The 15,541-nt window shown below is 42.6% G+C and overlaps 1 protein-coding gene across 2 annotated transcripts in view; it reads right to left on the minus strand.

Annotated features, from left to right (window-relative positions):
• The window catches only part of TMTC4 (transmembrane O-mannosyltransferase targeting cadherins 4), a 275,325-nt gene that overhangs the window by 185,767 nt on the left and 74,017 nt on the right, over window positions 1-15,541 (minus strand). For both annotated transcript variants that reach the window (XM_082248518.1, XM_082248519.1), the window contains 2 exons: window positions 12,431-12,518; window positions 3,028-3,125 (listed from right to left, as the gene is read on the minus strand). In XM_082248518.1, coding sequence (XP_082104644.1) covers window positions 3,028-3,125; window positions 12,431-12,518 — 186 coding nt within the window. The remainder of the gene's footprint in view (window positions 1-3,027; window positions 3,126-12,430; window positions 12,519-15,541) is intronic.

Below are 15,541 nucleotides of genomic sequence, written 5' to 3' on the forward strand. Positions count from 1 at the left end.
ATAGCATGTATATAGCAAAAATTGCACCCCAAAATACATTCTGCTATTCCTCCTGAGTATGGCGATACCACATGTGTAACACTTTTTCACAGCCTGGCCACATACATAGGCCTAACATCCAAGTAGCGCTTTACACAAAGTTGTCCATTTATCCACTTTAAGACTGGGCCTATTTTTGACACTTGGTGTTTACAAGCTAAAATCATTTTTTTGCTAGAAAACTACTTGGAACCCCCAAACATTATATATTTTTTTTTAGCAGAGACCCTAGAGAATAAAATGGAGATCGTTGCAATATTTTTTATCACACCATATTTGCGCAGCAGTCTTCCAAATGCGATTTTTTTGAAAAAAAATCACTTTTTTGATCTAAAAAATAAGAAAACAGTAAATTTAGCAAATTTTTTTTCCATAATGTGAACGATAATGTTACGCCGAGTAATTAGATACCCAACATGTCATGCTTCAAAATTGCGCATGCTCACAGAATGGCGCCAAACATTGGTACTTAAAAATCCCCATAGGCAACATTTTAAAAATTTCTGCAGGTTACTAGCTTAGAGTTACAGAAGAGGTCTAGGGCTTAAATTATTGCTCTCGCTCTAACGATCGCGGCGATACCTCACATGTATGGTTTGAACACCGTTTACATATGTGGGCGGGACTTGCGTATGGTTTGCTTCTGCGCGCGAGCTAACGGGGACAGGGCGCTTTAATTTTTTTTTTTTTTTTTTTTTCCTATTTATTTTATTTATTATTTTTTTATTTTTACACAGTTTAAAAAAAAAAAATGTTTTGATAATTTTTATTCCTATTACAAGGAATGTAAACATCCCTTGTAATAGAAATAGGCATGACAGGTCCTCTTTATTGTGAGATCTGGGGTCAAAAAGACCTCACACCTCACAACTACACTAAAAAAGAAAAAAAAAAAAAAAAATTGTTGAAAGAGGAAAAAAAAAAAAGCAAAAAAAAAAAGCGGCCCTTTAAACCGGTTGCTAGGCAACGTCTTTTGACGTAGCTCCGGTCCTCCAAGACCATAGAGTTGAGTGAGGGCCATCTTGCCCTCACTCGACTTCCTGTCTCTGAGGATCCGGGACCGGATAGTTTTCCCCGCTGCCGGCGGGTCCGGTAAGCTGGGAAAACGTCTGGGACGCGGCAGGAGGGGGGGGGGGCACCTCTTCCCCTGCACCGTAAGGGTAATTCCGCGGCGAATCCGCCACTGGGACCACCCTTATCTGAAAGCCGACCGCCCGCCGTTTCAAAAAATACCGGGGTTATGGGGGCTATCTTCTGCCATAACCCCAGTATTTAGCTTTTAATGGCCGACGCATATAGTCGTTAGGCGGTCAGTAAGTGATTGCATGTATATGGCAAACAGGTGACGATGACTGATGGGGTGACAGGTGACGATGACTGATGGGGTGACAGGTGACGATGACGGATGGGGTGACAGGTGATGATGACTGATGGGGTGACAGATGACAATCACTGACCGGGTGACATGTGACGATGATTGATGGGGTGACAAGTGACGATCACTGATGGGGTGTCAAGTGACGATGATTGATAGGGTGACAGATGACGGTGACTGATGGGGTGACAGGTGACGATGACTGATGGGGTGACAGGTGACGGTGACTGATGGGGTGACAGGTTACGATGACTGATGGGGTGACAGATGACGATGACTGATGGGGTGACAGGTGACGGTGATTGATGGGGTGACAGGTGACGGGGCGATGGTCACTGATGGGTGACAGGTGACGGGCGATGGTGCACGGCGGTACTGTTGGCAGTCTCTGGTGACCGGTGAACTTTAGGCTACATTCACATGTGAGCGTAGCGATCGCGGGCAGAATCACTGCGATTCTGCCCGCGATCCAGAAATCATTGCAAATGGCGGGACGCCTGTGCGTTGCCCGCTGTGCGATGTTTCCGCCTGCCGAATCGCGGTAACATCACGCAAACAACGCATCACGCCCCAAAGAAACTCTTGTACTTTTTTGGGCGTCATGCGATGTTTGCGCGATGTTACTGCGATTCGGCAGGCGGAAATGGCGGCAACATCGCACAGCGTTTGGGGTGCTATTGCAAATCACGGGCAACGCACAGGCGTCCCGCAATTTGCAATGATTTCCGGATCGCGGGCAGAATCGTGGTGATTTTGCCCGCGAACGCTGCGCTCACATGTGAACGTTATGGGTGTCAATTTCTGGGCACTGATGAGGTGACTGTTGGGTGACAGGTGACATTGGGGGGGGCTGAGGACTGTGTGTGGGGACCTTTATTAGTGTGATTTTACTTTTTACATGTGTACAGAGCAGTAACTCACTATTTCTAGCTCTTCTCCCCTCACACTGGAAACTGTATGAGGAGAGAAGAGCTAGTAACAGTCAGTTACTGCTCTGTGTTTACATTTTGTGATCGGCTGTGAATGGATTCACAGCCGATCACATAGTAAACAGTCACTGTCAGTGACTGTTTACTACTGCCGGTGACAGCTGTGTTCCTACGGAACACAGTGCCACCGACATGACCGCGCTGCGCGCTCCCGATCGCGCATGCGCGGTCATCTCCCGGCCGCCTCCATTGTGATCGGCTGTGTCATTGGAACACAGCCGATCACGTGGGAAACAGCCATGCCTATTGGCTGTTTCCCCCCTGCCGGTGACCGGCTGTGTCCCGGGGACACACCGACACCGGCAGTGCACGGCGGCGCGCCCGCGATCGCGCGCCTGCCGTGCTTGAATGGGCGGACGTCATATGACGTCCGCCCAGGATAATAGCCGCACCGTCCCGCCGTCATATGACGGCGGGCGGGCGGTAAGTGGTTAAGGAAGCACGTTTTAAAAGTTATTTTGTTTTCAATATCCTTTTCCCATTTTGCCAATTACCATTTTCAAGGTTATGTCACTAACTAAGAAATATATATATATATTTTTTTTAAACCAAAGCATGACAAAAATATTATATTATGTTATCAAGTTTGAACATTGTACGTTATTAGTAAATTTGTTTTCTTACCAAAACAGTAATGCCTTGCTCTTTACACAACATAGCAACTGCACCAAGGAAAACACTAAATATGACCCAACATGGAGAGGTATGTTCTCGTTTATTAACTGTGGGAGGGAAAAAAAAAAAAAAAGATCAATGCTAGGTTTACACTTATGCATTTTGTGCACTTTAACACAGGAATAAAATGCATGGTAGATCTATATATATATATATTTTGACTCCATACGAGATAAGAAATCCAAAACAAAAATAATAATGTATCCAGCTTTAGATTTAGGCTATCCAATAAAACTTCACTAATATTACAAAGCTTAGCCTTTCAGATATGATGACTTATTTAGATAGTTGCAAAAAATCCATGATTTTCAGGAGCTGTGTTAAGTAATAGATACTTTTGGAAATGCTTTCACTTTGAACATCAATACATCTAAAACAATTCTGTACCAAGATAAATACAAGGGCTATTATGTTTAAACATCTGAAAATACAAGATACTATACATGACTGTGCCTAGATTGACATCTGGATATACACTCAGATCAGAAGATTAGATGCAATTCCTGCACAAAAAACACAGGGATTTGACATTAATATCTGCTGCAGCTGGTGGTCGGTGGGTTGCAGGAGCAAAGCAGCAGGATAGGCTTTGTAATTAACAACCTATTGAACTGTAAATTATAGCCTATGGCAGTGGCACTGTATTTTTGTAGAGTAGGCACACACAGGAGGATACTCTGGATGGGCTAGTCCAAGCCCATATAACACCCAAGTATTTTTAAGGCTCAACTGAACATGACACACGTGCCCACCTTAGCATGCATGTCTTAAGTTGCCTTTGGTGATTTTAGAACTTCAGAATAAATACTTTGGGTATAAAAGTAGCATAGAAAAAATCCAGAATATTTTTGTTCGTAGTTGTGAGCGATTCTCCCAAATAGGGATACAATAAAAACCTTACAGAGGTTATAATCCTTTCCCACTCCAATCACAACTAGAAAATGTATTGGCTTGAGGTACACTTTAATAAACAGAGGAGTCAGAAATACTAAATATTGGTCACATTTTAATTTAGCCAAGAAATCCATTTAGAAATTATTCATGCTATGGCTCCTGTTGGTGGAATAATATTGGTAATGATAGTAAACAACAATAAAACATTAAGTTGAAAGCATGTTGTCACTGCATTTTCTTTGTAATTTTACTCCAGAGTACACCACATAATTTCACTTATATGCACAGCAAGACACTGTAGATTACATTTGTGACCATACAACTCTTTGACGTTAGAAGAATCAATGTCTTCAGAATCAGAAAGAACATGATGTTATTATGGGAAATGTTTTGGAAGTAAGTGGCATTGATCTTGGGTAAAAATGCAGAGAATCTAACTGCTGAATGAAATATGAAATCAATACACTGGCTCAAAGCAAGCAACCCAATAGGCTACAAGAAGTATCTCTAGGGAAACCAAAATTAACTACAGCATTTCCTAGAATGTCTTCGAGCTGTCACTGACTCAAATGTGAAAATTAAACCATATTGTTTAACAAAATATAAAAAAAAAAAAAAAATACTCTGGCTTAATACACTTACATAATCACATTTTAGTAATGGCATGGTTTAAAAACATACTACGACTGTGGAAGCTGGAAATCACTGAAGTAGACACCTCCACTTGCTTCCAGGTCCCATGCTGAGAGAATGAACTGATGTATTATGAATAAAAGGAGGTCACCGCTCAGTACAGACGCCATTCAGAGAATGCATGGCATATTCTGAATGAATACAAAGAATTTGCTCACTGGAAAAGTTAGAGAGCGCAACATCACCACCTCATCCAATCACAGAACACTTTGCATTCATTAAAAAAATGCAAAGCATTCCTTGAATGATGCTGGTGCCGAGCAGCTGACTTCCTGTAGTCACAAAGCATCAGGCCAGCAGCTAAGCATGGGACCAGGAAGTAAATAGGGATCACTGAAGTAGTGGTGTCTACGTCAGTGATTTTCAGCCCTCAGGGGTATCAGCCAGGTATGGTGTTTACATATTTACATTGATCCAAGCTGGTAAAAATAGAACATGCCAGAGGAATGCTTTTTAAGCTAATTTCACATGGCCAAAAAACTGAATATTGTAAGAAAAAATGCCCACTATAGTTTCAAAGGAAGAGGGTAAACTGGTGGCACAACTGCAGAAGATCTTTAATAAATCATAATCTGCTGTCTGAGAAAAATAGGACTTACAATAGGTCCTCAGTTGGCTGCTTTTTTTTTTTGTTTTTTTTAAATAGTACATGTCAAATACCATGGTAATCTGCAGTACTGAAAAGACAACTTGGGGATATTGACCTTAGAAGGAGGGTTTTAAAAAAAAAAAAAAAAAAAAAAAGCCATATCTGAAACTGCCAAATAAAGAGAAAATGGTAAAATTAACAAAACATTACATACATTGGACTGAGTTTGAGGTGTTTGGATCAAAAAGGAGAACATAAGACATAGGAGCACTTAATGCTTTCTGTCAAACAGAGAAGTAAATGTAAAAGGTACGGGGCTCTTTTTGCACTGGTAAGTTGGGAAGTTACAGGGTGCAGGAAGTAATGAACCACAAACAGTAATAACTCTATTTTACAATGTCATGCTATCCCCTGTGATCAGCGAAATATGAAGCATACTTCGAAACTATACAAACCCCATTTGTTGAAGTAACAGGAAGCCTCAGTACTGCCTCTGAAGGACTGGCATCTACAAAATCGCTAGATCTTAACCCTACCAAGTTCTTGTGGGCATAATATCAGAAAAAAGTGCCCTGCAAGCCAGTGACAGCTTTAGAAAGAGCTGCACAAAGGTTGAAATTTCCCCGAATATCTTCACAAAGGGACAGGTAGAAGGCCAGGAGGTCAACAAAGCCAAGATGACTGTAAATGGAGAATTCTGAAACACTGACCACTGACCACAGAGGAAAAATGGGAATGCTTTAGGAACATATTAAACAAATGCATCTCGCAGTGCATTCCTATGGGAAATGAATTTAGGAGAGACAAAGCCAAACCTGGCTGGCTAAACTGTAATGTTAAAAAACGTATTAGGGGAAAAAAATGGCCTTCAAGAAATATAAATCAGAGGGCACAGTATCGGCTTTCGAGCAATACAAGGAGGCAAATAAGAAAAGTAAATACGAAATCAAAATGGCTAAAATCAACTTTGAGAGACAAATAGCGGAGGAAAGCAAAAAGAACCCAAAGAAATTCTTTAAATATAGATCAACAGCAAAAAAACTAGGGCCGAGCATATTGCACACATAATTAACGAGGATGGTTACAGAGGACACTGAAAAAGCAACCGTGATGAACGCTTTTTTCTCGTCAGTCTTTACACAGGAAAAGGAGGGTTACACTGACCATGACTGTATGGTTAGCAGTAATTCATAGGACTTGCCGCTATGGCTAACAGAGGGTGAAATCAGGGAAAGGCTGGATAAAATTAACAAATAAATCACCAGGCCCAGATGGTGTACATTCAAGAGTACTCAAAGAACTTAGTAAGACTATATCTAGACCACTGTTCCTGATCTTTGCTGACAGTATTATGACAGGAAATGTACCAGGGGATTGGAGGAAAGCTAACGTGATACCGATATTCAAAAAAGGGCAGAGGCATGTCCCGGGAAATTATAGGCCTGTCAGTCTGACATTGATAGTATGTAAACTTCTGGAGGGGATGATAAGGGACTATATCCTAGAGTCTGCTAAAGACAACAACATCATCAGCAGTAATCAGCACGGGTTTACAAATGGGCGTTCTTGTCAAACAAATCTGTTAACATTCTACGAGGAGGTGAGCTAACATTCTACGAGGAGGTGAGCTATGAGCTAGATAGGGGGAGACCAGTGGATGTGGTATACCTGGATTTCGCTAAGGCGTTTGATACAGTTCCCCACAAGCGCTTAATTTATAAAAATAAGGTCTGCAAGCATCGACCGCAAGTTTTGCTCTTGGATATGGAACTGGCTAAAAGGGCGTGTCCAAAGGGTGGTAATAAATAGCGCATACTCAGACTGGTCTGAGGTGATCAGTGGGGTCCCCCAAGGCTCAGTCCTGGGACCAACTCTGTTCAATTTATTCATAAACAGCATTGAGGATGGGATCAGTAGTTCTATATCAGTTTTTGCAGATGACACAAAATTGGGCAGGGCAATAACTGCACGGCATGAAGCAGATATCCTACAGAATGACCTGGACAAAATAACAGAGTGGGCAACGACATGGCAAATGAGGTTTAATGTAGAGAAGTGTAAGGTTTTGCACTTGGGGACTAAAAACATAAAAAGCACAATACACTTTAGGGGGGGGGGGGATTTGGGGGGAATCAAAAATGGAAAAAGATCTGGGAGTCTTGGTAGAGGATAGACTAAGCAATAGCATGCAATGTCAAGCGGCAGCTGCAAAAGCCGGCAGAATATTAGCATGCATAAAGAAAGGGATGTATTCCAGAGATAAAACTATAATCCTACCACTTTATAAAACTCTGGTCCGCCCGCATCTGGAGTATTCTGTCCAGTTCTGGTAGCCAGTCCTCAGGAGGGATGTGTTGGAGCTGGAGAGAGTCCAGAGAAGGGCAACTAAACTAATTAGGGGATTGGAGGACCTTAATTATGAGGAGCGTCTGCAATCACTTGATTTATTCTCCCTGGAGAAGAGATGCCTGAGAGGGGACATGATAGCAATTTATAAATACCTCAATGGTGATCTCAGCATAGAAAAAAAGCTATTCAGTCAAAAGGATTGCATGGGGACTCGAGGGCATACAATGCGATTAGAGGAGAAGCGTTTTAACCTCAGGCAACGCAGGGGGTTCTTTACGGTTATGCCCCATACACACGTGCAGATTATCTGCAGACTTTTGTCTGCAGACTTACCTTTTCTATGTAGTGCAAGGGCCTGCTGGATTGCATACAAATTGAAAGTGTTTAGGTTTGACCTCATATTATATGGTTTTGGTAAGTCTGCAGACAAAAGTCTGCAGATAATCTGCACGTGTGTATGGGGCATTAGGGCTACAGGATTGTGGAATTCTCTACCACAAGAGGTGGTTTCTGCGGGAAGGGGTATGAGAGATGATTACGGCCACACACACCTACACAGGTTGAACTGGATGGACTATTGTCTTTATTCAACCTCAACTACTATGTAACTATGTAATGTAAAGTACGATGGATTTGAAAATCATACAAAATAAAGACAATGCTCAATGAACTATAATTTCTAAACACTACAAAAAAAAAATGCATTAGGGCTTATTTTAAGGGGGTGTCTTATTTGTCCCCTTGTCTTCTCTCCCCTTCTCCCTCCCTGTCTGCTCAGGAGTCAGCATCTCTGTAATCCCCAAAATAAACTCTAGTTAAAGTCCTTGTAAAATAATTTAATTCACTCTGTAAATGGATTATATAATAAATTGAGCCCAATTAGCCATTTTCCCTTCCCGGTGTCAAGGGTTAAAACCGTTTAGGAGATCTTCCCCTTCCAGAGCTACAGGCACAGCTACTTGCAGGACACCAAACTCCCGAACTGGATAGAAAATAGCACTCCAACCTGGAACCTCACGAATAGCTGCTAGCAGACGAACAGGAAAAGCATACATCAGCTTACACTCCTAGCAATCAGTCTCCAACAGCATACAGTGAATCCCCCCAAGAACGAGACAAAGATCCGAGTTGAGGGTAAAACAGGAACCACATTTATTGGAAGAACACAGCACACAGAATTTGGAACATCCTTCCCCAACAACCGCTTTCCCATTGGTCAATTTCACAGTACCTGCAGTCCCCCATAAGGTCCTCTCCAGACATGCAAATGAGGGCTCGAAAATGAGTCAGTAGTGATTGGTCAGATAGCTTGACCAGGAGGGCTGCTATGCAAATGAGGACTTGAAAATGAGTCAACAGGGATTGGTCAGATAGCTTTGACCAATGCAAGGAGACAGAAGCCCCAGGGGGCAATCAATGTAAACTATAGTCAGACACAGAACAATGGTTCCCTAACGAGCCCTCAATACACATTACTCTGAGTGTCAATACCTCCCTTAGCAGACAACAGGTGAGGTCATTAGCACACCTGACAAAAGGTGAATGGGGAGCCACCTTAGACAGTCCGTCTCCTCAGAACTTCCTGGGATGACCATATTAGGAGTGAACTTCCTGTGCCTTACAGTTTACAGGAAGAAGGTTTAGCTTCCAGGATAGAGGCAAGACTCCATTAGCCACATGTTTATAGCCACATGTTTAAAGAAACACAAAAAGACACAAAAATGCATAACTCCCAGTCTACTGAACAGAACCCCCACATTCAACCCATCCCCAGATAGCCTGGATCTGAGCGCTCAACATATCCAAACAGCGCTCGGATGCCACAAACACAGTCAAATCGCCATGGGGTTTACATTTAGCATGGGCTGATGAGAGGGTCCATAGTCACATTGCAGGAGGCGAGCAACCAGGCTTCTCCATCGCCTAGTGGCGAGATTGGTCTCATCACAGTTACAAAGTCTCAGGTGTGAATGGGGACCAGGTGTGTTAAAAAGGTCTTATCGCTCCCACTCTCTCATACTGGTCACTGGAAGTTCAACATGGTACCTCAAGGCAAAGAACTCTGGGGATCTGAAAAAAAAAAAAAATGTTGCTCTACAAAAAGATGGCCTAGGCTATAAGAAGATTGCCAAGACCCTGAAACAGAGCTGCAGCACAGTGGCCAAGACCATACAGCCGTTTAATAGGACAGGTTCCACTCAGAACAGGCCTCGCCATGGTCGAAAAAAGGAGTGGAGTACATGTGCTCAGCGTCATATCCAGAGGTTGTCTTTAGGAAATAGACTTATGAGTGCTGCCAGCATTGCTGCAGAGGTTGAGGGGGTGGGTCAGCCTGTCAGTGCTCAGACCATACAAAGCACACTGCATCAAATTGGTCTGCATGGCTGTCATCCCAGAAGGAAGCCTCTTCTAAACATGATGAAGAAGAAAGCCCGCAAACAGTTTGCTGAAGACAAGCAGACTAAGAACATGGATTACTGGAACCATGTCCTGTGGTCTGATGAAACCAAGATAAACTTTTTTGGTTCAGATGGTGTCAAGTGTGTGGGGCAGCAACCAGGTGAGGAGTACAAAGACAAGTGTGTCTTGCCTACAGTCAAGCATGGTGGTGTGATTGTCATGTCTGGGGCTGCTGGTACTGGGATGCTGCAGTTCACTGAGAGAACCATGAATGCCAACATGTACTGTGACATACTGAAGCAAAGCATGATCCCCTCCCTTCGGAGACTGGGCCGCAGGGCAGTATTCTAACATGATAAGGACCCCAAACACACCTCCAAGATGACCACTGCCTTGCTAAATTAGCTGAAGTAAAGGTGATGGACTGGCCAAGCATGTCTCTAGACCTAAACCTTATTGAGCATCTGTGGGGCATCCTCAAAACGTAAGGTTAAAGAGCACAAGGTCTCTAACATCCACCAGCTCCATGATCTTGTCATGGAGGAGTGGAAGAGGACACCAGTGGCAACCTGTGAAGCTCTGGTGAACTCCATGCCCAAGAGAGCTAAGGCAGTTCTGGAAAATAATGGTGGCCACACAAAAAATTTACACATTAGGGCCCAATTTAGACATTTTCACTTAGGGGTGTACTCACTTTTGTTGCCATCAGTTTAGACATTAATGGATGTGTGGTTAGTTATTTTGAGGGGACAGCAAATTTACACTGTTATACAAGCTGTATACAAGCTGTACACTCACTACTTTAAATTGTAGCAAGTTGTCACATGAAAAGATATATTAAAATATTTACAAAAATGTGAGGTGTACTCACTTTTGTGAGATACTGTATATTTCAGCAAAATTCTATTCAGATATATTGTAATAATCATCTTAGTATTGGAATATACAAATAAAGCACAAAGATGCTCCAAGTAAACTGGAATAAGCTGAAGAGTCTCCATTAGTAGATACTTGGTACATTTTCCCTAGATAAAAACTCCTATTTGCAACTATAAAATTCAAGTAACAGATGCCGTGCCTACTAATTATATATAGGTCAGTCATCAAGAGAAGTTCTGTTATTCAATGGTAATGATTTGGATTTGTTAAAAGAGATATATATTTATATATACACATATACACACACACACGTATACACAGTATATTCCACCTCCAGTGCAGAAATGACAATATATTACGTTTAACATTTAACATTTAACACACTTTTTCATTGGAAAACAGTTGTATTTTCTCATCAGGTTTCCTCTCCAGAATATACTTAAGGATGCGTTAGTGCTTTTATCAGAGGCGGTCATGAATCCTTTGTTCCCATCTAACAGCAGGGATTTTTTTCTATGATATATGAAAGGTCAGAGCACTGCTATTTTTTTTTTGCATATGTTAAAGACAGTGCACTTAAAACAGATGTGAGAGCTCCACTAAGGCCAGGCATTAATGGAGAACCTCATCTGTTGCGAACATACATAAGAGATTTTAAAAAGCACCGTGCACTTAAATCTATGGCTAACTTTTGACTTGCATATTTTTCTAAACATGAGAGATAGAAAATGTGTGTGGACAGCAATAAATGACTTATAATGCAATGTCAAACTCCATCCCAACTTTTTCCATCTGAATGGGGAAGGGAGATTGGGCTAAAACCTCTGGCACATTTTAATTGCTGTTTGTGTCCCCTTTCAAGAGATTTCCCCTTTACTTCCTGGCTCCATAACACCTGGTTTCACTCTGCAATGTAAACAGGTGACATTTATCGAGCAAATTAGAGACAAAATTAGTCACAAAATAGGGCTGCTCCTCTTCGAGGCTGGGTTCACACTACTGCAAATTGAATGCGGGTTTCCCTGCAGATTGTGACCAGCTCTCTATGGAGTTGGATCCCATATCACAGGAGCGGCTCCAGTGCGAATTACACTGGAGTCCTGTGCGTCTTTTTGGTCCGTTTTAGACTCGAAATCAACCAAAATTTTGGATGGAAATCGGACCTGAAACAGAGAACAGAGATGCACCGGACCCCTGTTGTGAGCCGTGTGAACAGTGGGAACCCAGCCGTAGTAAAATCTATGCTAAAGTTTCTCCATGTAAAAGGAAACCCCCTGTGCCTGTACTCCTAGCCAGCCAAGTGGCCAGATAATTTTGGAATGCATTTATTTGCTGTAGCTAGTTTATTGTAATAAACGCTGACAGGTAAAAGTAATTTGGTCAAGGGAAAAGAAAAGTATCCCATTTTACTGGTTTAGCAACTTGGGTGGTTGATTTTTGAATAAAGAACAGAGCAGTCCCTGGGGACATAAACTTAACATGCTGGTTTTATTCTATTTTTGCAATAAGTAGCAATGCAGCTTTTGTACTATGAATATGAATACTTACATCCTGGTAGAGCTTTGCAGTATCCAAGAAATGATAAAACAACAAATAATGCACACAGAAGGTCTGCCCTGCCAACAATTCCAGACACCTATACATAAAAAAAAATAAAAAAATAGCACTCTGAGACTAACAGTCCACTAAAATAACTTTCACTTTGAAAATTCTTATAAATAAATACACTGTAAACATATTTTAAAAATGAAAACAAATGTCAGATTTCCTAGCTTGCAAAGGTGGCTCCTGGTACCTTCTGTCTTTACATTTGTCCAGAATTTGTCCATTAGTTTTTTTATTATCTGCAATGCAAACTGTTTTCCTGTTATGCCATTCACATTAGGAACCTATTGTTGGGGGTGTGGGGCATCCTAATCTTCTCAAAACCGGAGGGCTGATTAGCAACAGTAGTTTCAAGATGCCACTGTCAAGTTCCCTTCTACATGTGCATCTAAAAAAAAATGAATTTTTTGTAAGAACTTACTGTAAAATCCTCTTCTCTGAAGTTCATCAACAGACGCAGATCCATCTCTTCAGAGACTATAGGTTATACTCCTCCAATCAGAAATGGGCACTAGGCACGAAAAAAGATTAGGCACACCTATGGGGCTGTCCCTGCAGGCATAAGCCTACACACTCTGCTATCAGCATCAGTTTAGTTGCAAGCAGTGTTTAGAATACTAATAAAACACCATTCACGAGTGCGCATGCGCGCGGTGCCGGCATTGGACATGCTCTGACCGCGCTCTGCACATCCCAGCTGATTCAAAGCAAAAACCAGCAGCAGGAGCGAGGACCGGAAACCACACTACCGCATAGCCCTGACAGCCATGAAGCGCAAGGTATCCGGGTCCACCAAAAAGAAGCCACAGGTACCGAGCAGGGCCCCACAAACAGCACGCCCATCCCCCCCTGGGACTCAGACACAGGCGGCCTGGACACCAACTTTCTAGCACTTCCTCTTTCTTTTCTCCTACTACATCTCAACCTCTTCCTCTTTTCTCCTTTTCGGTCTCTTTCTTTCTCTACCACACTGTGACTTAGGTTGATGTGATTACCTAGGGCTGTTATTGCCTTTTGCTACCACCTGTTGTGGCTACTATAGAACTTACCTGGTCGGTGATTTAGCGTCATCTATTCCGGATGAGCAGCTTTTCTATGTATATAAACTGCCTAGTGGGTTGGAGACAGGATGTTTGCTTCCTCCCTTGAGGTGTAGTGTGTTCCCCCTTGGGGGTGCTGGAGGGAGCGGGGCGGGGCCTGGTCCGACTCTAGCCCACGACAAGAGCCACTGACCAACTATCTTTGGGTTTTTTTTTTGTTCAGTTTGCCATATTCCGGCTTTCCTTGGTTGACCTTGTTACATATTGCTAATTTTATGCTACTTCCCATGGTGATCATTGTCTGTTTATACAATGAGTGTTTCTCTTTTTTCATAAAATCAATAAAAATATTGAAATCTAAAACCCCATTCACTCATTAGTAGAGGGGCGGGTGATTTTACGGTAAGATCTTGCAAAAATCCAGTTTTCTCTATCCTTTGACAGAGACCATAGGGATGTGCCAAAGCCGTATATTCATGAGGGTGGGAAGACAACGCAAAGAAGCCATAATTCCCCAAAGGCTAAACTTAGACGACCAGGTAACATGGAGCTCAACCAGGAACAGGAGCTCCCCCAGAAAAAATACACCCTTCAAAAGAGAAACAAAAAAAGATTCTCTTCAAACAGCAGCCGGCAAAACCTTGCGGCCAAAGGAAGCATCCAAAGACGCCAACACATTAACTTTGCAGAATTATTTTTTTTTTTTTTTAACTTTGCAGAATTTTGTGAAAGTATGCACAGTTGCCACCCTGGACACTTGCAGCACTGACGCCTGATGGCGAAAAGCCCAAGAGGCACTCAGCGCTCTAGTAGAATGCGCCTTCACAGGGAAAGGAGGAACCTGACCCTTCAGTGAATAAGCCTGAACCACCATCTGCCTGATCCATATGGATATGATCACAGCAGATGCAGCCAATCCTTTTCGAGGTTCTTCGGTAAGGACAAAGAGAGTCTGATTTCCGGAAAGATTCAGTAGCCGCCAGGTAATCTCTATAGCCTGAACCACATCCAAAGAATGCAAGGCAATTTGCTTGCGATGCTTGGACTTAGGACAGAGTGAAGGCAGCACAATGTCTTCATTCAAATGGAAATCAGAAACCACTTTAGGTTGAAGTACCACTTTATCTCTGTGTACCACCAGATAAGGGGACCACATGAATGACCACACCGCCAATTCAGACACTCTGCCTAACACAAATTTCCCTGTTAACCACTTACCGCAAAGTGACGTATATATACACACGTCGGCAGACTTTGCGGGGTTATACCGGGATGATGCCTCTAGCTAGAGGCAACCTCCCGGTACTGTGGCTTAGAGCCGACGGTCGGCTTTGCCCGGGCCTTCCGTCCCACCGGGAGACCCGAGCACCCAGCCGGCGCGTCCGCCGGCTGGATGGAGTCCCGATCTAAGCCGGAAGTGGCTTTGATCGGGTCTCCGATGATGTAACCCGGAGGCGAGTCCATGCCGTCACTTCTGGGTTACTCTGCTGCAAAATGCGGCAGATTGAAAAAACGACTGTATGCAAAAATCTTTTAGACCCCCCGATCCCTCCATAAAGAGTACCTGTCATTGCATATTGGTGTCACAAGGGATGTTTACATTGCTTGTGACAGCAATAAAAGTGATTAGATTTTTTTTTTTTTTAAAAACCTGTAATAAAGTGAAAAAAAAAATAAATAGGAAAAAAAAAAAAAAGATTTTAGCTGCCCCCGTCACCGTTAGCGAAAGAAAACGTATACGGAAGTCGAGCTGCGAATGAAATCACTGTTCAAACCACACGTGAGGTATCGCCGCGATCGCTAGAGCGTGAGCAATAATTTAAAAAAAAAAAAAAAGAGCTACACTCTAACTCTAAACTGGTAACCGTTAAAAAATTTTAAAGCGTCGCCTATTGAGATTTCTATTGACCGTAGTTTGTCGCCATTCCACGGGTGTGCACAATTTTAAACAGTAACATGTTGGGTATCTATTTACTCAGCGTGACATCATCTTTCACAATAAACAAAAAAACGG

Source organism: Pelophylax lessonae, assembly GCF_965119305.1.
Source record: "Pelophylax lessonae genome assembly, chromosome: 2".
Taxonomy (NCBI): Eukaryota; Metazoa; Chordata; class Amphibia; order Anura; family Ranidae; genus Pelophylax; species Pelophylax lessonae.